Genomic DNA, 24,227 nt, shown 5'->3' with positions numbered 1-24,227 from the left:
GAGTGAAAGCTTCAGAGTGTATGATTTAGGGAGATACATTTTTAGAAACTGAATATAAGTATATTTTATTAAGTGCATAATCACCTGAAAATACGAATCATGTTGCATTACTATGTTTCTACAGTAGAAGACAACAAAAAAACACTGGCTCTAGATAGGACCATCCAGGTTTTTGTGTTAGCCACTGTAGTTAGCAGCCTCTCTGTGACGACAGAGAGACTGCTAACTACACTTGGTTCACACTTGGCACAGAGCAGAAGTTTCAGCTGCTTGCAATCTGCAATCCACACCACTAGATGCCACTAAATCCTACAAACCGCTCCTTTAAATGCACTTGTTTGCTGACATGTCCACTTGTCCAAGGCCAGTTGATGCTAAATGCTGCAATGTTTGGAGAATAAAATTTGTTTAGTGATATTTGAGCTCTTCCTAGCAATTTCAACCACAATTCTACGTTCAAATTTGGACCACGATTATCACTACAGTATTTTATGTTTACACTGTCCACAGTGACATTATTCATCTATTAATAATAATAAATTTTATTTATAGAGCACTTTTCATAGCACTCAAAGACACATTAGTTATAAACAATCATAAAATTGAAATTCACAAAAATACATCCAACATTATTCACACATTAATAGCTCTTTTGAAACGTTTTGATGAGTGATTTCAACCGGAAAGGTTGATGCAATCACTCTGCAAACACGTGTTTGGGGAGAAAGTCCCAGAGGGAGGGGGCGACTATGAAGAAAGCTCTGTCACCCCAGGTCTGTTGCTTTTTTCTTTTAATTTGAAACGTAATACACTGCAAGTTATTTAGGATGAAAAAGCTGAATACCCAATGATCAGAGAGTAGACTTTAAGTGCTAAAAGTAATATAACTTAAGTATGAACGTGATTTTTCCACCTTAATAATCAGCTGCAGTTGAAAGTTATACCTACACCAAACACTGGAGTGGTTTCAGTAGTTGCTAGTTATAATATTGACCCCACCGTCTGAACCAACATGCTGTCTGTGTCACAGCCCCGCCCCCCGAGCCTTCACTTGACCCAGTCTGCAAGACAGCAGCTGCTTTTAAAGCTCTGAGGACCAAGGGGCATTGGTCACAAATATCTCTCTAGATCAGCTACTGGCGGGGAAAAAAATAAACTCTTCTGAATTATTAAAGATTAAGCCCTACTTATCACAATGCACTGTCTGAAGAGTCTGAGGACAGCTAACCCGGGAATCTTGCAGCTATTTAAAAATGCAGGGATCTCCGCCAGAGTTGGAGCTGAAAACATTGTTTGGTCGAGGACGCAGCAACCTGTTCATCTCCCCTGCTGGGCTGCAGCATCACCGCACACCCACAGAGCCTTTCACGAACAGAAGCCCCCTGATGTGGACCAAGAGCACCCCAAGTAGGTCACAGTAGGGTGTCTATGAACGAATAAATCACCATTAAGTAGCCAAAATAGTTTTCATAAATTTACAACAATGAAATTCCTGAGAGATGTCAGATGTAATTAACTGTGTGGTTGTAACATTTCATGCTACTATAACTAGCAACTCCTACCATATCATAAAACTTAACACCTACTTAACGTTAACAATAACAAGAATAATGGTGGTCAGTAACCACAGTAAAATCTGTTTTAAGCATAGAAACAGATGGAAACGGCCGCTCTGACTATCCTATTATGTTGACTGTCTGTTCAACTTTATGTTTTAAGCCTAAAACATCTCTTAAGTTTAGCATTCACGATAATTTTTAACTTTTTGTCTTAAATATTTGATGGCAACAGCTCTTACCAGTAATATTATTCACTTTCTTGCGAGGCGTTTTAAGAGCAATCCCACCGTCATATTTGTCCGTTAACGTTAGCCAAACATAAAGCTAGCAGACGACGTTAGCTAACCACAGAGATGGAAACAGCTAGCCCGTTCTGTACAAAAGTAATAAATAAATAAATAAATAAATAAAATGAAAAACAACGCCCAGTACTTGTTCTTTTTTAAATTAATAAACAAACTAAAGTGTAAAACAAGTTGCGGTTTTAAAGCATATATGTATTAGTTTTAAAGAGTTAGCGCATCGGTTAGCATATGCGGTTTAATATCATTCTGCTGGTTGCCTAGCAACCGCAGACTAATGACATGGCGCCAGGAAGTTACTGTGTTCAGCCAGTCCGGTCCGAGAAGTGCTCCCAGGTTAATCCACAAAATGTCTTTTTTTTTTTCTTTTTTTTTTTTTTACACACACCTTTTTGTAAAAGTTAAACAAACGAGATATACTTTAATGTTTTAATCGGTGAGCAGTAGAAGTGCTGGTAGGTGGGGTTTTTTTTTTCATCCTTGGGCAGAGGAAGGCTTACTTTTCCCCCTACTTCCTGCCTTTATGCTAAGCTAACTATATTTTGTCTCTAGCTAGTATTACATAACATTATCTAGTTACTTATGTTAAAGGGATATTTCTGATTTTTCAAGCGGTGTTGTATGAGGTACTTAACCATAGTTGGTTGATTACCTACAGTAGATGGTGGTCGGTATGCCCCCAGTTTGAAGAAACAGGCAGAAATTCCACAATAGAAGCTAAGCAATTCACTACTGTGGATTGGATCAACGATAAAATGTATTTTAGCCACCAAAAACAATCAATATCACTTTTAGTGTACGCTACATTAGCAGTATTTTCACTGCTTTACGTTTGCATCAGACAGAAATTTCTGACTGAAAACTGAAGCCAATATATCACTCTCTTCAAAGCCAGACTCCATTGAGAAAAACAGTGATTTAACACAGGAGCTGCTGGTCTACCACTGCCTCAATAGTTATTTTGTTTGTGTAATTGTGTGACTTTGGCATTTAAATGGACTATTTCTAATTAGCCAAAGTGACACATTAACACTAACTAACTAACTGAGTGAGGCAGCGGTGGACCAGCAGCTCCTGTTTTCAATGAGTCAAAATTGTTGCTTTTGTCAATGGAGTCTGTTGGCTTTGAAGAGTGTAGACTTATGGAACTGAAGCCATTAATGACTTCCCTGTTGGAACGAGCTGTCTGACAGAAAGGTAAAGCGGTTAAAATACTCTCAATATAACGTACGCTTGAACTGTTATTGATTGTTTTAGGTGGGATTTTTTAAAAATATGTTTTGTTGCTGACTCCTCCAAAGCAGTAAAGTGCGCAGCTTCCTTGCTGGACTCCAGTCTTTCCTTTCCAAATTAGGGGCATGCCGACTGACATCTACTATAAATAATACACTAACTAAAGATAAGTATCTCATACAACCCCACTTAAAAAAAACTGAATTATCGCTTTAACTCACTGATAAGAGAGTGGTATCAATTTTGTCCTTTAGTTACTCTTGCTAAGAAAGCAAATAAGCATTGTCTCCCACAAAATTACATTTTTTAAATTGAATTATTCATAGATTTTATGATTGGCATGGAGTATATGAGTTACAAGTACACAATTAGGGTTTGGGTAAAAAAAAAAAAATTCATTTTTTTTTCATTTTTTAAATTGGCAAGGTGAATAATATTTCAAAGTACATGTGTATTTTAGGTATGCTAGACCCAAAGGCGCCTGAGAAAACATACTGTATATTTCATATACATACAGTCATGGTATAGAGGTCATGGCCCCTCTAAAACACACTTTGTGTGAAGAACTAGGTCAATAGCTGGATGTTTGCCAGTATTTTCACTACAGGCCATGTTGTCAACACAAGCATTGGCACACCGGTCATGGTTTTCACTTGATACATTGGAGCCAGTCCAAAATCAAAGATTACAACATACATGTTATGTGTGCTGTTTGTTTTGGCAGAAGTAGGTTGATGTCCAGCATGGAGGACCTACTTTTCTACACCATCACTGAAGGCAAGGAGATGATCCCCCTGTCTCAGTTCATCTCTGTGAGTCAACAACACAGTCACACTCTCTGTCACGCCATGGACTCTTTTGACTTTCCATGACGTGTATGGATGTATATACAAACACACTCTGCCCTACAGCAGTATTGTATTTCCATAAAACACCTATGGCTTATGTTAAAGCAGCCTTGGGGAGTATATAGAAGCCCGCGACAGGATTCCAGAGTGTCTCCAGCTGAACACGGGGTCAAGTTTAAAAGGTGTTTAAAGACTGTCTTACGTAATAGGACTAAATATAGTAGGTGTGACTCTGAGGGAATCGGCACCAGTGGAACATGCATTTTTAACATTGAAGTTTAATTACTTTGGGGCTTTAATTACAATATCTTAATTTTGAGATTGTACCACCAGATGTGATGGCAACCAGATTAAAGGCATTTAATTTTAACTACAGAACCTAAGAGCTTACAGAGTGACTATGGTAGACTAAGGCACAGACCTCCTTATACATTGGCACCCCAAACACACATATTACTGAAAAGATGTTGAGCTTTTCTGAATCTGTGCCACAGTTCATCTTTTTAAAGTCTTGCAAGGGGCACGTTCTGTACCTTACATACTCAGAAGGTGACCAGGACATATACTGTGTGGTGTTTTTGTCTTGAAATTAATCTCACTCTCATTTAGCTTCACGTGGTGCAACCTTTTACACAGTCACGTTAAAAGATAGGCAGACATGGACATCTGGTGAGCTCAGTGTCTATGGCAACTCAGTAATTTTAAAAACGAGCACACATTCAGGAGAAGAGACATGTGTCAACACAGGAGGCTTGTTGTCGTGCCACGGATGATTGGCTGTGTTTGTAGAGGTGACCGGGTTAGAGCATAGATGGTGAAGGTGTTAGTGTCCTTCCGTGTAGATAACTGCAAAACATTCTTCCTAACAAGTCATATTAGGGTCATAGTCAGCCTTCAAGAATATTTCTTGTTAAGAAAGAAATAATTGTTTTTAAAGCACGTGTTAGTTAAATCCAGTTTCTGTTGTAGAAATGGCAGCGTAAGATGGGAAATCACTGTAGTAGTATCAAGGAAATGACACTGAATTTTATAAAGATGTGGAAAGTAGCTGATTTACATTTAAATAGCTGAAACTGTTGTCGACTGATTAAGATGCCTGGTTAAGATGGAGATACCTGGCAGTGATCTGTTTGGCAAATCCATCAAAAACATTCAAATTTTATGAATTTGGACTCAATGATGAATGGATTAGATATTGGTGGTCAAAGGTCAAGGTCACTATGACTTTACATCTGTCTCATTCTCATGAACATGTCTTGAGGGAATTTCTTCAAATTTGACACAAACGTCCACCTGGACTCAGCGATGAACTGATTAGAATTTGGTGGTTGAAAGGTCAAATGTCAAGGTCACTGTGACCTTACAAAACCTTGTCACTAATCTTCGTGTCCACCTTGAAACTGTGTTGATTGTTTAGATCTTCTTGGCTGCTGGGTTGAAAATGTGTTTGAAGCATCCACGTTTTCACAAACATTGACGTAAACTATAACTGCAGCTTGACTGGTGCGTGGAGGCATACATTGATATACATATTCTATAGTGCCCTTGACAATGTAACTGATTGTTCAGTACTGTTTATTAATCAATGAATTGTTTGATCTATAAGACACCAGAACATAGTAAAGAAAAAAGTCCATCACACCCTCCAGAAGCCCAGGTTTGATTGTTTAAATTACTTGTTCAATCTGACCAACGGTCCAAAATACCTGGTTTACTATCATAGAAGACTAAGAAAACCAGCAAATATTCACATTTGCCGCTCAGCTAGATACAATGTATTTATATCATGTTTATTTTTAAAATGACTTGAATCAAATAATCAACATTGTGTCAACTCTACACGACCATGTGTATTTAATAACAGTTTTATTCATTATATACTGATTCAGGCATACATGGTGCATCATTATTTCATTAGTTAAGATATCATGTAATAAACACTATATCAGTGTGGTTAAACTAATTTTAGTTTATGAGTGAATTTGATATCAAGTGGGTTGGACCAGTAAAACCATTGCATAATAACCCGTAAGTAACAACACCTCCAAATGTTTCTCTTTCTTTCAGTGTAAAGAAGAAAATGTTCATTCATTTACTAAATGGATGACGTGTCTTAAGAAGAATACGTACAATTCCAACAATACGTCTCAGTTTTCCACATTCAGTCATTCTGCTACTCACTGTCATTACATGTGCATTTTTACATACATTTCCACCCCTCTGTATTAATTCTACCATCACCACACCAAATTAAAGTGGAAGCTGTTGAGGAAGCAGGTTAAGTTGTCTGCTGCGTTCCAAACCATTTACAAATCTAAAGTTTTTGGCAGTGTCTGATACAGATTCTTTTGTACTTAGGTGGCAGATTGACAATGTTTTGCACAATGTTTAATGACCACGATAAGTTGTTGTTGTAGTTTTTTCAGGTAACTGTATTGTGTTCAGGGTGGAAAAGTCTCTAAAGTAGCTCTTTGCATAAAGTAGGCACCTCAGTGTTAATGTGCTCTTGAAACCTGGCACCACTTGGCCTTTGCAAGTGCATTAATACTAGGCGTGCAAAGTCATTCAGTGAACCAGGTTGGACCCTTTTGCGGCCTGCTTCTGGCCCACAGACATACACCCCTGCACTATATCTTGTTAGTTGAGCTATTTTTCACAAGGCCTATCTGTGTCTGTTGTGTGTTGTTATTCAAAAACTCCACAGACTTGAACACAAAACCCTCTCATACATTCAGTTGAAGGATAAAACTCGACGAGGGAAGCCCCATCTTTAGCATTTCCTGCCCTGAAGCAAAGAATCACTCACAGACATTCAACAACAGCAACAGCAGGCTTGTAGCCATGTGCTTTTTGGTCCGTTTGCTTACGGTTACCAGATGAGATGACTCTGGGGCCTCGTAGGTCGGATCAGTCATGCACATGGTGTCCCCAAAATAGACGCACATGCTTCACACAGTGACTGTTAGCTTGACGTGTGATTTACTAGAAGGATTCCAGTGAGCCAGTCTACGCCTGTATTTCCTCCCAAATCCCATGTGGGCACCCCTGAGCCTTTTAAGTCCCCTAATTATATCCATCTACTTGTTTGATACCCTGCTAACCGAAAATACATAAACACTACTGTGCATGATGATCCAAAATGTTTATGAATAATGTCTGTCATCTATGACTTGCACTTTTTCCGTCTTAAAAACCTGCTTTATTTACCCCCTCTCCAGGCTTTGAGAAAAACTGGTTTGTTAACATCTGACCCTCGGCTGCGTGACTGTGTCCGTCAGATGCGACAATCCTCACGTGACTCTATAGGGCCTGTCATGATGGACAAGAAGCTCTTCAGAAGGTGAGAAAAGCTTTGTGTATTTATGGAGACATAGTTATGCACAGAGGGGGAGTATTCAACTTTCACCTGCGAGAGAAAAGTAGAAAGAACACCCTCTGTAATTACATATATATGTATATGAACACTTGATTTCTATCACTGCTGCACAACCACTTTTACCTCTGCCGAGGAGGTTATGTTTTCGCCAGCATTGGTCTGTTTGTCTGTTTGTCTGCAACATAACTCAAAAAGTTCTGAACGGATTTTGATGAAATTTTCAGGAAAGGTTGATAATGGGACGAGGAACAGATGATAAATGGTGATCGGTTGAAGCGAAGTGGATAAAATCCGAGCTGTTTGGTGGAGGTCTGCGCTCTCCGAGTGCTTTTCTAATTTGGTTTTTATTCTAATGTTTTCATACATTTCTTCTCAATTGGAAATTGCATATTCAAATTAGTTTGTGAAACCAGCAGATCTGCAAAAAAGCAAAAGAAAAAGGATGATGCAAGTTGTAAGGTTAGGTGAGGTTAGGGGTTATTCACGCTTTTTTGTGGACATGCAAAGGAGTAACAGGAGGAGTAAACTGTGGTCAGCGCTATTTGAGTCCAAGAGACTGACAGAGACAGGCGTTTTACGGCCGACAGCTGCTGCTAACCAAATTCACATGCACACATGGCAGTCAAAGCAGTGGACGGTGCAGAAAGACATAGGGGTCTCAGGGGCTGTTAATAAAAGGGCATCATTCTGGTTAAGTTCCAGTCCACACTGTGGCAATTACATGAGTGCACTCTACAGATCTCAGCAGTATCATTTGTAAGTGTAATTCACTCAATCTCCTCCTTTGGTTTGGAACAGCAGAGGGTTACACAGTCTGGTAGTCTTTGTCAAATTTAATTGGCCATGTCCGCCTTTTTTGCTTGCTTTCTTTGATTTGCGAGGCTATCCTTTCCTGAAGAACACTTGAGAGCTTACTATAAATATGCTACTAGAAATAGAGAGCGCTATCTCCTCTTTTTTTTTTAGGAAATGACCCATATGAATAATGCAGGCACTCTCCACTCTCTTCTCCTGGTGTCTCAAAACCTCACGCTAGCATCGCTTTGGATTAGTGAGGGCTGCAGGCCAGATACTTTAGTTCAGACCAGCTGTGACAGAATGCACAGACCTTTCCTTGAGAGCTTACAACACTGCTGACCAATCATAGTAGTGAAAATCTATAATAACTATCAGGATCTGCTGATATGGGCAGGCGTGTTTGTTAGTTGGGTATTTATTGGCCTGAAGATGGTCGCTTTGACTCCAGTGTGATGAAAACAAAATGATGAAAGCCCAGTGAGGAGCTGAGCATGTCAATTATATTGATTGGATCTTCAGTTATACAAACACTTTTTAGGCAGAACCGCTCTCAGTGATGGAGGCTCTGGTGTTTGAGTCAGAGAAGCAAAACTTTGTCTGGTGTTCTTGCTAATTGTAAAAAAATGTTATCCAATCATATAACTGTAACTCATAATAACTGTTACCTTACTTTTAGAGGTCAACTTGACATTTCGCTAAGCCCCACCCCTTTGTGATTGTCCAAGCTAAATAAGCAGGAGCCCACACTGTAACTAACTGCACTCCCTGAAGAAATATTATCATATTTTTGGGAAAAAGAAACAGTGATTCCAGAGATAAGCAGACAGAGGGGTCTACAGTCTGTGTTAGAAGGATATATCCAGGATGTCAAACTGACTCAGCAGCAACAACAGGTTAAAAAGACAAAGATAGTTAGAAGCTAAAGCCAAACAATAGGCTACAGATCACAGTGTAAAAGTGAACCACCACATCACTGCTGATCGCCACACAAGACAATGAATATAAAGGGAAACTTTGCTGATATTGAACCGGCTGTGTGGCATCACAGTGTGTGCAGATGAACGGTGTTTGGCTTCGCCCCCGTGCCACTGCCAGTACACAGACCTCTGCTAACAGACAGGCAGGGATCTCTGAGGGAAGTCAAATAAAGTGCGATGACACACAGCTGGTTCAATATCAGCAAAGTTTCCCTGCTTCCCTTCACTGGTTCCTGTACAGTAGGGTTGGTCTTTTTTCACTGTTATAATCATTACAAAGCAAAAGCAGCATGTGTATACATTCAGTAGGCTGTATCTTCAGTAGCTAGCTAGCTAACCCTACACTTTTCAGGATGTGATTTTGGTTTTGGAACAGGGAAGAAACATATCTTTTTCCAGCCTCTCCAGGTAACCAGTATCATCAATACACGACGTGCCCCAGGCACAACATTTAGCTCCAAATCCACAAAACCAGCCTGAAAATGAAGGAAATCTGAAACGATTGCATCACAGTCAATGACCCTGGTCTGATCCAGCCTGAAGCTACGTTATGATTGGCCAGTCTGCGTCCAGGGGCAGGACTTAGCGAAGGGTCAATCAGCCATACTAGCCTGTAGTCATCTAGTTAATATGCACAGCACTCTGAATGCTATGGTCATTTCATTAATTAATAAATGCAGAAGTCATTACCATTTATGTGAGTAAATTATTATAGGATTATGTCCTTCTCTGGTTTCTACTTACTATGCAGGATTTTCCTTAAAAACAATGTATAGACTCTCACAGGGTTTCTCGTTGCTGTGGTGGATACCAGCACATCAGTTGGCTGAACGAACATGATGTGTTGAATAAAATCATATGGCTATAAACTGCTTTTGTTGTTGAAAGAAGTCATCTCAAGATAATGTTATATGTGGCAATACTCCCAAACAGAGGCAGAGGCGTCTTAGTTTTTTCACTAGCCCTGTAATGTTATCTCCACCACTCACTGTTACCAGCCTCCTTAGCTTCAGCTGCCTGTTCCACCAGTACAGACTGACCTCATGGCAGTATACCTCATGGCGTATGCTGTGCACTACATCACCTCAATGCAGCATCTCCATATCAGTTTATTCATAATAATAATATTAAACTTTATTTCTGTAGTGCTTTTCTAAACCAGAGTTTCAGAGTGCTTCACATTACAATATCCTACAATATGAGAAAACGAAGAGGTAGATTCTGTGTCTGTATTTGTGACGATATTGAAAATCATACCTTCAGGATTTGTAAACCGCATACCTTCCAAGCCTACTGCCTAGTAGCCTATGAACTGTGGTTGTTCGGCTTATTTTAGTTTACCAAAATCAATAAAAAGAAACATCTGTCTCAGAGATGTCTGTCTCGCCAGTGATACAATGGAAGTGAGTGAAATTTATCATGAAATTACTTTCAGAATTTCAACAGCATGATGTGTTTCCTCAAACAGTGTAACTGTTTCTATGGACAATCCATAAGACACACAAAGTAACCAGGGACAAAGACACTGAGAGGCACTTTGTAAATGAACTGAGCACCAAAAACAAAATTGAATTCACTTCAACTTACCGTTATGTGTATGTGTTTCGGTCCGGGGTGTTTTTGTAATTGCAGGATCTGTATTTGAAATTCTTTGTAATTCTCCTCATGACGTCTGTTCAATAATGTGTCCTCTTACAGATGTGTGGGCAACAACATCATGCTGCTGACTAAGGCTTTCAGAAAAAAGTTCATCATCCCGAACTTTGAAGAGTTCACCATGCACGTTGACAGGATGTATGAGGCTGCACAACAGCAGGAGGCAGGACAAGTGAGTACTGTGATAAACTAGAGATGCAGAGAGTAAGCGATTAATCCATTAAGTGGCAGCTATAAAATTAATCGGCACACATTTTGACTATCAGTTTATTGGTTTAAGTATTTTTTCATAAAAGACGTCAAAGTTCTCTGATTTAAGCTTCTTAAATGTGACTTTTTTTCTGGGTTCTTTATTCCTCTCTGACATTAAACAGAATATTTTGGGTTGTGGACAAAAGAAGAAATTTCAGGATGTAATCTTGGGCTTTGGGAAACACTGATTGACATTTTTCACCACTTCCTGACATTTTATAGACCAACAACTAATTGGTTATTTGATAAAATAATTGACAGATTAATCGACAGTGAGGATAAGTGTTACTTGCAGCCCTGTAATAAACTAATCCACATACTAATCCATTGTGTGCTCATTCATTACAGTAACTGTCGTGTGTCTTCATGCAGGTAGCTGATTACATTCCTCAGCTGGCTAAGTTCAGCCCTGATCTCTGGGGTGTATCTCTGTGCACAATCGACGGACAGAGGTACGGTGACATCATCACTTCATCATGTTACCATTCTGAAAACCTCCACCATGTGTACTCCCTCACTAACACTCCTCCATTTTTGTTTTGTCTCCATTCTTCTCCATCACATCCTCATGCCATGCAGACACTCTGTTGGTGACACCAAGGTTCCCTTTTGTCTGCAGTCGTGTGTGAAACCTCTGGAGTATGCCATCGCTGTGCACGAGTTCGGCGGTGACAATGTTCACCACTTTGTGGGCAAAGAGCCCAGTGGATTCAAGTTCAACAAGCTGTCACTCAATGAGGACGGTAAGTGGTGAGCGTTATTGAAACTTTCACTCCAGTTATCCTTTTTACATGAGAACAAACAGTAACAGTAATACTGAGTGTACATGTGATTAATCCTGGATTTGTAAAAAGTGAAACTCCACAAAACACACCTTCTCCCCCAGAATGTGATTGCGAAATTTTGGAAACAGAAATTTCAACAGTCTCTAGTTGTTGACAGAACAAAGATATTGCAAGAATTTACTGGAAAATAAGTTGTCCAGAAGGACTTTATTATTTAAACACCTAACTTTGAAGCAATTTTCTATTACATTCCCTCTGAAGCAAACAGAAGTGTACTTTATGTGCTCAGTTTATTAGCTCATCAGTTACTGTGATGAAATATCCTCTCTGATCTCAGCACTTTATTGCTCTTGTGTTCAAGGAGTAAATGAGTAATACATTCTCTCGTTTCTCATGCAGATAAACCACACAACCCGATGGTGAATGCCGGAGCTATCGTCATCAGTTCTTTAATTAAGGTAAAATCTGAAGGCTTGTCAGTAATGAACACACTGATATGACAGTAGATACAGAGGTTTTCATTTTAGACTACACACACAAAATATACTTACTAACAGTCATTTGTCATTAATTAGGATGTCAGGGTAAAAAACAAAGAGTGGAATCTCAGGAAGTATCTGTTTATGCCAAAAAAATTGTTTTGAAATTGAGACCTTATTAAATGTTAAATGTTAAATGTAGCTTTCTGCTGCAACTTCTCACTACACAGATCAAATGTAGGCCAGTGGTTCCCGGCAGTGTTCCTTAAGGGACCACTTTTCTATTATTGAGTAAACTGACAACCCCAAATTAAGAGGCATATTTAATGGATATTTCATATTATATGAAATGCATAACTATAACAGTACAGAACAAATTCATCATAGAGTTAGTTCAGGCAGGACACAATGTCAAGCTCAGCTCACATCCCAGCTACATCAGCTGATCTCTGCCTACTGTTGCTGCTTCCTCTGCAAGCTGCTTTGCAACCCGCCTCCACCCCAGCTCCTCCTTTTGATGCTGTGTCTGACTTATCAATGTCATTTCTGTTTGTCATTGTTGCTGCTCTGTTCCAGTCCTGGGGGGTCTTTGCTACTGCTCTCCCTGCCTTAGGCTTTCCATGTAGGCACATGGAAGGGCAGGGGGGGTTTGCCTCTCTGCCTCAGGCTTCCGTCATTTGCACGTGGAAGGGCAGACAGGTGTGCTTTCTCTGCCTTATGGTTTTCCATGCAGGCACGTGGAAGGGCAGAGAGGTGTGTTCTCTCTCTTTCCATGTAGGCATGTGGAAGAGGCTTTCTGCATAGGCCAGAGGAAAGGCAGAGGGGCCCCAGAACAGAGCCATACCACCAAATATAATACTGCAAATGGAAATAAAGTTTTCTTTGACTAAAGTGTTCCTGACTGAACTGAAAAACTGTACAGTTAACCCAAATTCAATCAGGAGATACTCTTCTGAGATAAAAGAATATTTATTTACATGTGTACATAGGTATGGGAAAGATTAGGGAACCCCCCCCTGTGGAGTCTAGATGCTGGTGGTGGTAATGCTGGTGATGAGATGAAGAGGGAGCTGAGGATCTGGATGTGAAGAGGAGTGTGAGAGGAATTTTGATGAGCTCGTCTTGGGCTCAGGATCAGGTGATTGGAGGTTAACGGGGTGGAGGAGGGCGAGACGATTCCGCCTAAAATGACAGCCAACAGGAGCAGAGAGGAGGACAGATTTCAAGTTTGGCAGCAGCAACATAAATGGCTGAAGGACACTGTGGCAAAGTTTGATTGGCTAACTGGGAGAGGGAACACCCATCATCAGCTGATTGGTGGAAGTGATGGGAGTGGGATAGAGAGGGAATTGTGAGTGGATATAGCATAAAGACAGTCTTCCTGAGTGAATGTGGCAGCTGCAGAATGTTTTCGTAAAACGAGCGATTTGAATGAATTTTGATTAGATTATTTTCTGTGAATACTTCATTGGAGATGATTTGTTGGGACTTTTTATACAAATCTCTCTCTGTATTGTGTTTTTTTGTTTGTTTATTTGTTTTTTTAACAATCATACATATTTAGCAAGCTTTAAAAAAAAAAAATCTGTTTTCTTCCTGACACTCTTCTATTAGCTCATTGGTTGTTTTAACTGCGTAAGCTCTGTGAATATTGTTTGTGTTCAGGTATTCATCTTGTCCGTATCCTGTGAGATTTTATAAGAAGTTTATATCTTGGATAATAAGCTAAACATTTAAAACAACAAGTTTGATTTTTCTTCAGAGATGTTAATTAAATGCTGAGATATAGGCTTACTATAAATAAATAGAATCAGCGATGTAGTCCTTCAAAAGTAATAGAAAAAAGAAACTAAATAGGATAATCAGATATGTTTCTGTGTTACACTAATAAAAGGACTACAATTGATGCTCTATATCTGTTTTTTAGCTGCAACCTCAGTAGAAGAAAAAAGTACAGGGACCCATTTCATCAAATTTGCAAAATGAAAGCTGCAATCTGCAACATGAAACCACATTTCACTCATCAAAACAAAAGCTGCACTTGCGATTCATGCACGGTCATGTGGGTGCCCTCCAGGACTCACAAATGTATTTGAAAAATGCTTTCAGAAATCATTGTGAAACATGGCACTGCCACTATTCGCACTCTGTGTGAAAGAAGTGATTGCAAACTGCTTTTGTGCTGTGAAACATAAGCTTTCTGGTTCTGAAAATTAGATTATATATTAGATTATATATTATTTATACATTTATTATGGTCTTAAAGGCCTGAACGACTGAATCATTGGACTGAGTTCAGGCTCACAGAATGAAACCTTTGTAAGCTGGAGCTATCAGTGATGTCGTACTGTCTAATCACTCATCTATTAGCTGGTCACTTGGCGCCCAGCAGCTGGACTCTGGTCATTAACATCCGACTGACCATCCGTCAGAGTTATCTGGGAGCTTTGTCCTTACTGTGAGAGTTGTGGGGGTGGAGTTTATCCATATATGGCTGTTTATTTTTCCTCCATGGAGTTTTCATAATGTTTCCAGCTGACTGAAGAGATACTCTGGACTTTTTATCATATGTGGGTCAGGTTCAGCAGCGAGGGAGGAACTGCGTGTGTGTGGGCCTGGCACCAGGGGCGTGTGTGTGCTCCTGGCCAATAACAGCCCCCGAAACAGAAGGTGTGTTAGCCACCCTCGCTTGTGTTTGTTTTTGTGTGTGTGTGTGTGTGTGTGTGTGTGTGTGTGTGTGTGTGTGTGGAGGGGAACAATATTGCTTGAGAATATTATATTTGCATGTAATTTATACGTATACTGAGGAGGTTCGATACGAAGAAGGTTGATAATTTTCCACACAGAATGGGGAAACTACAAAGCTGATAAAAGCTGTTTTTGATTTTCTGAAATATTCATGCCCCGGTGGGAACAGCTGTACCTGCAAAAGTTTAAATGTCACAAATTTATATGTTTTGTTCAAAAACTAGTTGTCAGAGCACCTGGAGAGTAACCACCAGAAATAAAATCAACTCCTGTATTGGCAATGAGGTTTAGCCCCAGGTCACCCTTCAACTCTCAGTAATATTTGATACCATCTTTAACCTTTAAAGGTAGACCCATTAAATATGAATGTGACTACGGTCCCTATTTGGTAACTTTACAACTTGGTAATAATCCCTTACTGGTCTGTGAAATCCAAGCACAGCCATGAACAGCCCACAGGCCACCGTGTGCACATTGCCATGCACTGACAGGCACAAAGACATCGTGTACACTTTGGTGTCAAAGTATTCAAACACTGCCATCTATAGAGACTCACTGACTGTTGGCATACTTAAAATTGGCACCAGCACGTGACTTTTGCCCCTCTCTGTTGACAGCCACATTCAAATAAAGCCGAAAGGTTCGACTATGTAAGTAAAAGTTTTTAATTTCCAGACTTTTTCTTGATGCCACATACTTGTTTGGTCTCCCTGCTGAACCATGGTGTTATTTCAGATGATGGAGTTCCTGAAAAGTTTGGCTGGTACAGAGTTTGTGGGCTTTAGCAACGCAACGTGAGTACTGCGCTTCAAGGAATGCAACCTTATTGTCCTACATCACACGAAATGCAACTCTCTGAATACCAGTTATGTTCTTGCAGTTTCCAGTCCGAGAGGGAGACCGGTGATAGGAATTATGCAATTGGTTATTATCTCAAAGAGAAAAAAGTGAGTTATGGTGTATCTTATGTTTAAATACAATGACTTCAAGTGCTTGTTCCATGCTCAGGTTTTCAGAAAAAATAAATGTCCTGATTATATGCTGACTCTGATCTTAATCCCTGCAGTGCTTTCCAGAGAATGCAGATATGACAGCAGCTCTTGACTTCTACTTTCAGGTAAGACTCTTTGGCAGGGCTTCACCTACCAGGATTAATTTAGTCTGTAATTAGTTGTAATCAGAATTTAAAAAATGTCAATCTAGATTAAAGCTCTAATGCACAACTAAAATCTAATTTATGTTTAGTAAACCAGAGGTTTTTTTTAAAAATGTAAACCCAAATTAAATAGAGTTAAATCAATATGGCGGTACTCGCTTACCTAAATTAAATGAATAAGTAAATTAATTTGCATGCTGTCTAGACCTAGTAAGTAGGCTACTAACTCATGATGGCTCAGCAGGTTCTCCTCCTTTGAGAAAAAAACTTATTGAAGATAAATAAAATAATAAAAGAAGATGAAAGATAAGATAAAAAAAAATGGACAACAGCACAGTAAAGAAAAAAAGAGACTGCCCCGACAGCAGCTGGCAGACAGTTTCATATTTTCTTTCTTTCCCTGCCATGTTTGACAGCAGGTCCAATCTTCCTGTTCAGTTCCATAATGGTTTCCTTGCTGAACCGATATCTTGAGAGAAATTTATCACAATCATAAAACTTCAGTATAGTCTGTCCTTTAACTGTCTTTGAGGAACTTGGTGAGTTTGCTCAGTCCATCTCAAAAAGGCAGTGATTTCAAAGGTTTAAAGTTTACACTGGATCACATTTCAAATTGAAGTTTTAAGAGTTGGTGTTTATAGAATAAGATACACTCTTTCTATAAAATATGGCAACCTTTTATTAATTAAATGGAAAATTTCCCATCCAATATGATTGAATGTCTACGTGTTCTATTTTTTTGCCACACTAGTTTTATAAGAGACCATGCAATTGTGGACAAGACTACCCTATCTCTCAAACCCCGCGTCCTCCATATTTGTAGTGTAGTACTTGATTTTATTAGTTACATTTTTATTTGCATTGTTATGTCCCAATTTATTTTATTGTTAATCAATTTTTGAAACATTCGTAATGTAAATCGGTGTCTGTGTACTGTCAATTTGTGACTGTGCTTTGTATATTTTGAAAAAATAAAATAGAAAAAAAAAACTAAACTAATGTTTACAGACAGGCTTAAATATCACTTATCTTAAACTAAGATAGTTTTAAAGTTTGGTGCAACATGATTTAAATTTAAACTATGATCATATTTTCAAATTAATCCTTGCTTATGTAACCCACCTTTTGTCTTTCGCATTGTAGTATTCTGTGGATGAAACTGTCATGAAATAGTTCCATATTTTAGGACATAAGTAAAAAAAATTCTAATCAAGAATTAGATCAGAAGATGGGTACTGCTCTTTGTATGGTCTGTGGGATAAATATGAAGCTGCAAGTGGGACTCCATAAAGTCCATGCACCACCCTTTTTGATTTTGCAGTTTGTTTTTTATACAGATATAGTGTTTATTTGCCAGGCTAGCTATTTCTTGTCTTTTTACTAAGAAGAAGAAGAAGATATCTTTTATTAATGCCTGGGGGGAAATTCAATTTTAAATGGAGGGAGGTCAGAGCAAGGGGGCTGCCCATGGACAGGTGCCCTAGCAGTTGGGGGTTCAGTATTCAGCACCTTGGCAGGAGACTTACTGGAACCTCTCCAGCTACCAGCCCACACTCCATATTTGGCCCAAATGGGGACTTGAGCTGGTGACCCTCCGCTTCCCAAGACAAGTCCCCATGGACTCAGCTACTGCCGCCCCCTAAGCCAAGCTAACCAGCTATAGATGTACACATCTAACTCTGGGCAATGAAGCAAAACTATTCTAAACCGTTCTGTGTGCCTCTCCAGTTTACAAAGTTTTGATTTTTGTATTTCTCCATTCCAGCTGTGCTCCATTGAGGTGACCTGTGAGTCAGGAAGTGTCATGGCTGCCACACTGGCCAACGGGGGCATTTGTCCAATCACAGGCGAGCGTGTGCTGAGTGCTGAAGCCGTTCGTAACACCCTGAGCCTCATGCATTCTTGTGGCATGTATGACTTCTCTGGACAGTTTGCCTTCCATGTAAGCCGCCTGGAATTCAAGGATCTTTTTAATAGCAATGTGACTCTTGTAGCTCTAAGTGGTAGCATGTCGTGAGATTAACTGCGACCTTTTGTTTGCTCCTTTTTGTTCAGGTGGGCTTGCCTGCTAAATCTGGCGTTTCAGGCGCTGTTCTGCTGGTTGTACCCAACGTCATGGGCATGATGTGTTGGTCCCCACCTTTGGATCGGCTTGGAAACAGTGTTCGTGGCATTCACTTCTGTCAGGTATGCTGTAACCATCACAATTTCATAATTATGTCTTTATCCAATTTGTCAGTATATGCATGGTTTAAATATGTCATCTTAATCTTCTTCTGATCCACTAGGAGCTGGTGTCTCACTTCAACTTCCACAATTATGACAATCTGAGACACTTTACCAAGAAACATGACCCCAGGAGAAGATCAGATGAAGATCCAGTAAGTTCAGCCCCACAGCTGTCGAGGTTGTTATTCTCATTCAGGCTACAAGGCAACATAGATGCTTCTTGGAGTGAATGATTAAAATAAAGCAGAGAAAATGTATGTAAAATGTTTACGAAACAGTCCACACTCATATGATTTTTGTCTGTTGATTCATTAGAACAAGTCCGTGGTAAACCTGATGTTTGCAGCCTTCAGCGGTGACGTCTCCGCTCTGAGGAGGTAAGTAAAAACAGAAATGTCGCCTTTCATATTTCATCACAAAGCGCAGACACCAGATGAATACACATCAGCTGGATGATGCAATCCTAAAGGAACAGTTTGACATTGATGCACAAATTCACTCGCTTGCAGAGAGTTAGATGAGACGATCAATAATACTGTCTGTTATGTATGAAGCTGGAACCAGGAGCAGGTTAGCTTAGCCTAGAAGACTGAACACAGGGGAAACAGCTTTGTCTAAACGTAACAACTAAATCTATTATAATTTGTTTCTTTTTCCGAACAAATTAGATTTTTTAAGGCCTTTTCTCAGGGGTCTGAAAAGTGAAGCCAATGTAGAAGTGTCTTAAACCAGCATTCTCTCTAACCGCTCTAACAGCCGACACTGGCTGCAAAAAGAAGTCTGATTGAATAGAAGTCTATAAGAAAATGAAATGTATTCTCATTTGATTTATGATCTCAGAAAACATTTCTCTAATGAATGTATGGTCCCAGTCGTTAGTTTCAAGTCTTATTCAATCCAGCGTGATGTTCATTTTTTGAATTATTGTCCCATTTAGAGAAGAATGGACCAGTGGTTCTTAACCAGGGGTCCGGGGACCCACAGGGGTCCTTGAGGGAGAGCGAAGGGTGGCCTGAAAATTGGGGAATAGTTTATTTTCAATATTTTTTTTACTATAGAAGTGAGCCCAATTGAGTAAGCGTCATAAGAGTGAAGATTCTGATCCCAGGTTTTATGTCCTCCACAATTTATAGTAGTTACAGATTTATTCCTGCACATAACCCAGCCCCATTGAATCACAACTAGACTTTATACACTTGATTATATAAACAAGACATAACATGTTAATTATTAAGCTTTATAGGTGTTGGTCGGCAATTTTTGTTACCTCTGGACAGGGCCAGGCTAGTTGTTCTTTATGCTACGTATACCGTCCCAGCTATAGCTTTATATTTACCATACGGACTTGAGAGATGGGAACTCTTGGCAAGTAAGCAATAAAGCTTATTCCCCACAATGTTTAAGTATTCTTTCATGAGTTCATTCACTGCCTTTTAAAACACGTCAGCTTTCGTATTAACGAGCTCTTTACTCATGTCACTGTCGGGCGACTCAGCAGGGTTTCTGATAATTTGCCATCACTCAAGTCAACCTTTCCATGTGCACTCCCTCTGTTCCTCTGTTATCCCTCCAGGTTTGCTCTTTCAGCTGTGAACATGGAGCAGAGAGACTACGACTCTCGCACGGCACTCCACATTGCTGCTGCAGAAGGTGACACTTCATTACCAGTTCATTCATTCTTCAACAGTCTCTTCTTTGAAATCGAGAATAAATTAAATATGGCATGGGGGTTGCTCCCTTTTGTCTTTCAGGTCATGTGGAAGCTATTGTCTTCCTAACTGAAGTATGTAAAGTGAATCCCTACATGAAAGACAGGTAGGGGTTTAAACATAAATTCATCTGATATTAGATTAGAAATAGTATAAACACATGTCCATCTCCATATTACCAACCCTAACAATCATCTCCATATTACATTGTTATCTATCAGATGGGGGAACACACCTCTAGATGACGCCATGCAGTTTGGCCATGATGTCGTTGTCTCAGTTCTGCAAGAGTACCAGCGTGTCTACACTGAGAGCGAGGCACCATGTGACACAGAGGAGCAGAAGACCCCACTAGACACATTAAAGAGCATCATCTAAACCATAAGGGATCAGAGGGTTTGTAATGGAAATATATCTGTTTTATTATGAGAGGACTGAAAGGACACAGTCTGATGGAGAGACCTGATGAATAAATGTCTTTAATATGATAATAGAGATTTTATATTTAGACTGCTGAAAAACTTTGAAGTCCAGGATTAAAGGGACAGTTCACCCAAGGAAGTGTGCATCTACTCATGGATGTGACAACATGAGATGTAAACATCAATGGCGTCCTCCTCGGCTGAGCTGTAACGTTACCTAGCTCCATGGTGCTAGGTGAGCTAGCAGTAGATGCACGTTTCCTTCTGCGTGGTGATACAGTTGCTGGGTGTAGTTCAGAAGAAAGAAAATAGTTCCTACATGAAAACTCTATACAACGAGGTTGTGATTTCTGGACAAAGACATTGCTGTTGAGTTTTTTAAATGTATTTTTTGGCGCTTTGAGCACCACAAGCCAAGTGCCTTCTAGTTTCATTGTATTTGAGAGGTAGACATCTCTACAGCCGATATCCCCAACACTCTGAAATTCACACCCAAATGATCTATATCAGGGATCAGCAACCTTTACAATCAAAAGAGCCATTTAAAAAAAAATTAAAAAACTCTCTGGAGCCACGAAACATATTTGTGCCTTGATAATGATGGCAACGCAGCCTGTTTAATCTAAATTAGCCTTTAAACATTCCTAATAGGTCTGAATGATTGTTCAAAATATGTTTTACAACAAAATAGCCACTCTGCAGTGGGTTAATTATGATTATTTGGTACTTTAACTTGACAGTGTTTGTAGTGAAAACAAACAAATCTGTCCACTCACTATGAAATTTACTATTTTCCTTTGGGACGTTTTCTTTTTTGGATTTGGAAACAATAGCTAGCCTCACTAAGGAGACTCAAGCTCAGTCATCGGTATTGAGATTGAGCAAATTCTAGGAAAAAGTGCCAGGCATAATTGATGAGATGTTAAAACATTTTTTATACAGTGTATAGGCCACTCATTAATACATTTGGAAAATGTAAGAATCACTTTACGGCTACAATAATCATGAATGAAAATTAAAATGTTAATCAGGAAATACGTGGTACATAAAAGAAAAGTGGGAAAAAGAAGGCAATTTGATTATAACAGAGGATGCTTGGAAAAGAATATGTCTCATACAATGGACTTCAACTTGCTCCACTAACTGGCGTGAATTCTGTTGGAAAAACGTTGCTAGGTTTTTTATTACACCTTTACAAAAGAGACATGGGGGAGGGGGTTCCAGCTGCTGGAGACAATGTGGGATGGACGACGCCAATCATTATCATGTTTTCTGGAACTGCCCAGTCATTGTTCCTTATTGGCAGGAAATCCACAAACATATTAACAATATATTTGGAGTCAATATTCCTTTTACTATGGATACAGTTTATATGGGAGATATTCAATTTGACGGATGGAGAAATAACGATAAAAAGTTGGTTCTAATTCTCCTGGCTGGAAGCAAAAAAGTTATTACGAGAAATTGGCTCAAACCCCACTTACCCACTATAGATGGATGGTTAGACATTATTTATGAAATTTACATAATGGAGCGGCTGTCATATTCCCTTCAAGTCCAGAAAGATAGATTTTACAAAATTTGGAGCAAATGGACTGAGTACGTTAAACCTATAAGACCAGACTTCTCTTAAATTATTGGAAAAGGTCAGGCAAACAGTGTTGTATTGACCTAGGTAATTTTTTGTGACCTTTAACCTGAACTTTTTATTTTGTTATATGGATGTACTGATATTCTGTTTCTATACCTCTCCAATGTGAAGGCCCCCCGTGTTCTTGTAAATAATTCACACTTAATGCTTACATAAAGGCTCAAAAACATCTGAAAGAGCTATATGGAGATATACTCAGATGATCTGTGACTACTTATTTGATAATGTCATTGTATACATATGTTTTATGCTGATTATTTTACCTGATTATGACATTGCCATTTGAAAGTGCTCTTTCTAAATAAAAAATTATAAAAAAAAAAGAAAATTAAAATGTTAAGAAATAACTGTTATTCATTTCCATATATTCCATATAAATTCTGAGCTGCAGGTTGCCTACCCCTTGATCTAGACTGATAAATAGCACTACAGGTACGAGAAAAAGTATGTATATTTGATTTAGGGATGAACTGTCCCGTTAGGTCCTTTATTTTGCAGGCTGGAGGAATCATTTAACAATGTAAAGTATCAACAAAGCCCGGTATAATCAGGCAATCTGCTGCTTGTGTGGAGAAAAATGACATTAATGTAAGCCATGATTTAGCTCATGTTGCAATATTAATGAACTGTTTTTGTGCTCTGCTTCTGATAGAAATTGCCACTGTGATGTAAATATCTAATATACTGTGCATATTTATTGTTAATATATTGAAATATATTTTGCCTTATCAGTATGCTGTTTAATCAGGGGTTTTTATGCTCCCCTTGTAATAACTGTATAAATATTCCCAAAGCTGCTTCATTAATTATTCTCAGTCAACGAGAGGTGATTCAGTTGCATTTGTGCCTTTAACTGTGGAAGGGCTGTTTGATTGTACTTTTTATCAGTTCATTAAGGCTCATAGGCCAGTTTATTCACTGCTGATACCTTGTGTTAACATAGTGATTGTTTTATTATTGGAGGAATGTGAACTCTTTTCATTGGTCACTTGTAGAGATGGGAATTGGTAAGTATATATTGATACCAATGCTATTATTGATTCTTATCAGTCTGACTTTTTCAATTCCTTTATTGGCTCCTGCTCAGTTTTCTGTGTGGTGGTAAAAAGAAGGCCTACACAGGTTTAATTGTCAGTGCAGCCGTTTAATTATCTCAGAGAATGAATGCAGTATAAATGAAAAGAGAGTGTATTTGTACAGCGTTTGTTTTATTTAGGTTTTCTTTGTTAAAAAAAACCCTGCTAAGCCTGCCTGCGCTGCACTGATGTTACTGTAAGAGGATATTTACTCCAGTAACTGCAGTGCTGCTCAGTCGGGAGGCTGTGGCACTTATGCGTAGTGTCAAATAAATGGCATCCCTGAAATTCACTTTGGACCATTTCTGCATCTCTGTGATGGCTCCTTGTTCCTTGTTTCCAGCAGCATAGATGCAGGAGTTTGATGTCATTGTTTTGCAATGCGCAACTGTTAAATAAACATGCTGGCGCTGATAACAGGAATTCATAAGAGCAGAGGTATACAATTCTGATGGATCAGACAATTTGGAACCAGTTCTCAATTCCTATCCCTAGTCACTTGTGTATCACATTAGTATCTGCATGTCTCAGGCCCTGGGAACACTGCCTATCTGGGTTACTCTAATGAAAAATGTATAATTCAAGTTATGCAAATGACATAATTAAATCAAAGCTTTTGCTTGTTAGTATGAAGTGTACTGAGAGTCAGACACAGCTAAGTTAACCTCCTCGACTAAGTCGTGATAAAAATGTATTATTTTGCAAGTCATCTCAAATGACTGCATTTTATTCATTGTGTTTTATTTCATTTAACTCAGTGAAGTGATTCCTTGACACGACTTAAGATTAAGTCATCACTGTAAATATGTATCATCCTGCTGTAAATAAACAAGAAATGTCAAAGTAGTTTAATTGAAGTTATTTTATTAAACAATATACAGTATGAACATGAGACTGAAAAAGGTTTTGTGTTGATTTCTGCTTTGTAACTGTGAGTAATACGAGAACACCGCGTAAAAAAAAAACTTGGC

At 39.0% G+C, this 24,227-nt stretch overlaps 1 protein-coding gene across 1 annotated transcript; it reads left to right on the top strand.

The window, feature by feature from the left end:
* The first annotated feature begins 1,049 nt into the window (after positions 1-1,049).
* Positions 1,050-23,548, top strand: gls2a (glutaminase 2a (liver, mitochondrial)). The gene is made up of 18 exons (XM_049580259.1): positions 1,050-1,407; positions 3,819-3,906; positions 7,161-7,282; positions 10,792-10,921; positions 11,374-11,453; positions 11,581-11,744; positions 12,186-12,244; positions 15,631-15,663; positions 15,749-15,807; positions 15,894-15,960; positions 16,080-16,130; positions 17,935-18,111; positions 18,225-18,356; positions 18,458-18,550; positions 18,714-18,775; positions 19,972-20,048; positions 20,150-20,213; positions 20,329-23,548. Exons 1-18 carry the CDS (start codon positions 1,196-1,198, stop codon positions 20,483-20,485), a joined length of 1,827 nt encoding a protein of 608 aa, XP_049436216.1. The 5' UTR covers positions 1,050-1,195; the 3' UTR covers positions 20,486-23,548.
* Positions 23,549-24,227: the final 679 nt, after the last annotated feature.

Source organism: Epinephelus fuscoguttatus, linkage group LG7, assembly GCF_011397635.1.
Source record: "Epinephelus fuscoguttatus linkage group LG7, E.fuscoguttatus.final_Chr_v1".
In the NCBI taxonomy this organism is placed as follows: Eukaryota; Metazoa; Chordata; class Actinopteri; order Perciformes; family Serranidae; genus Epinephelus; species Epinephelus fuscoguttatus.
This window is presented reverse-complemented; position numbering and strand designations above follow the sequence as displayed.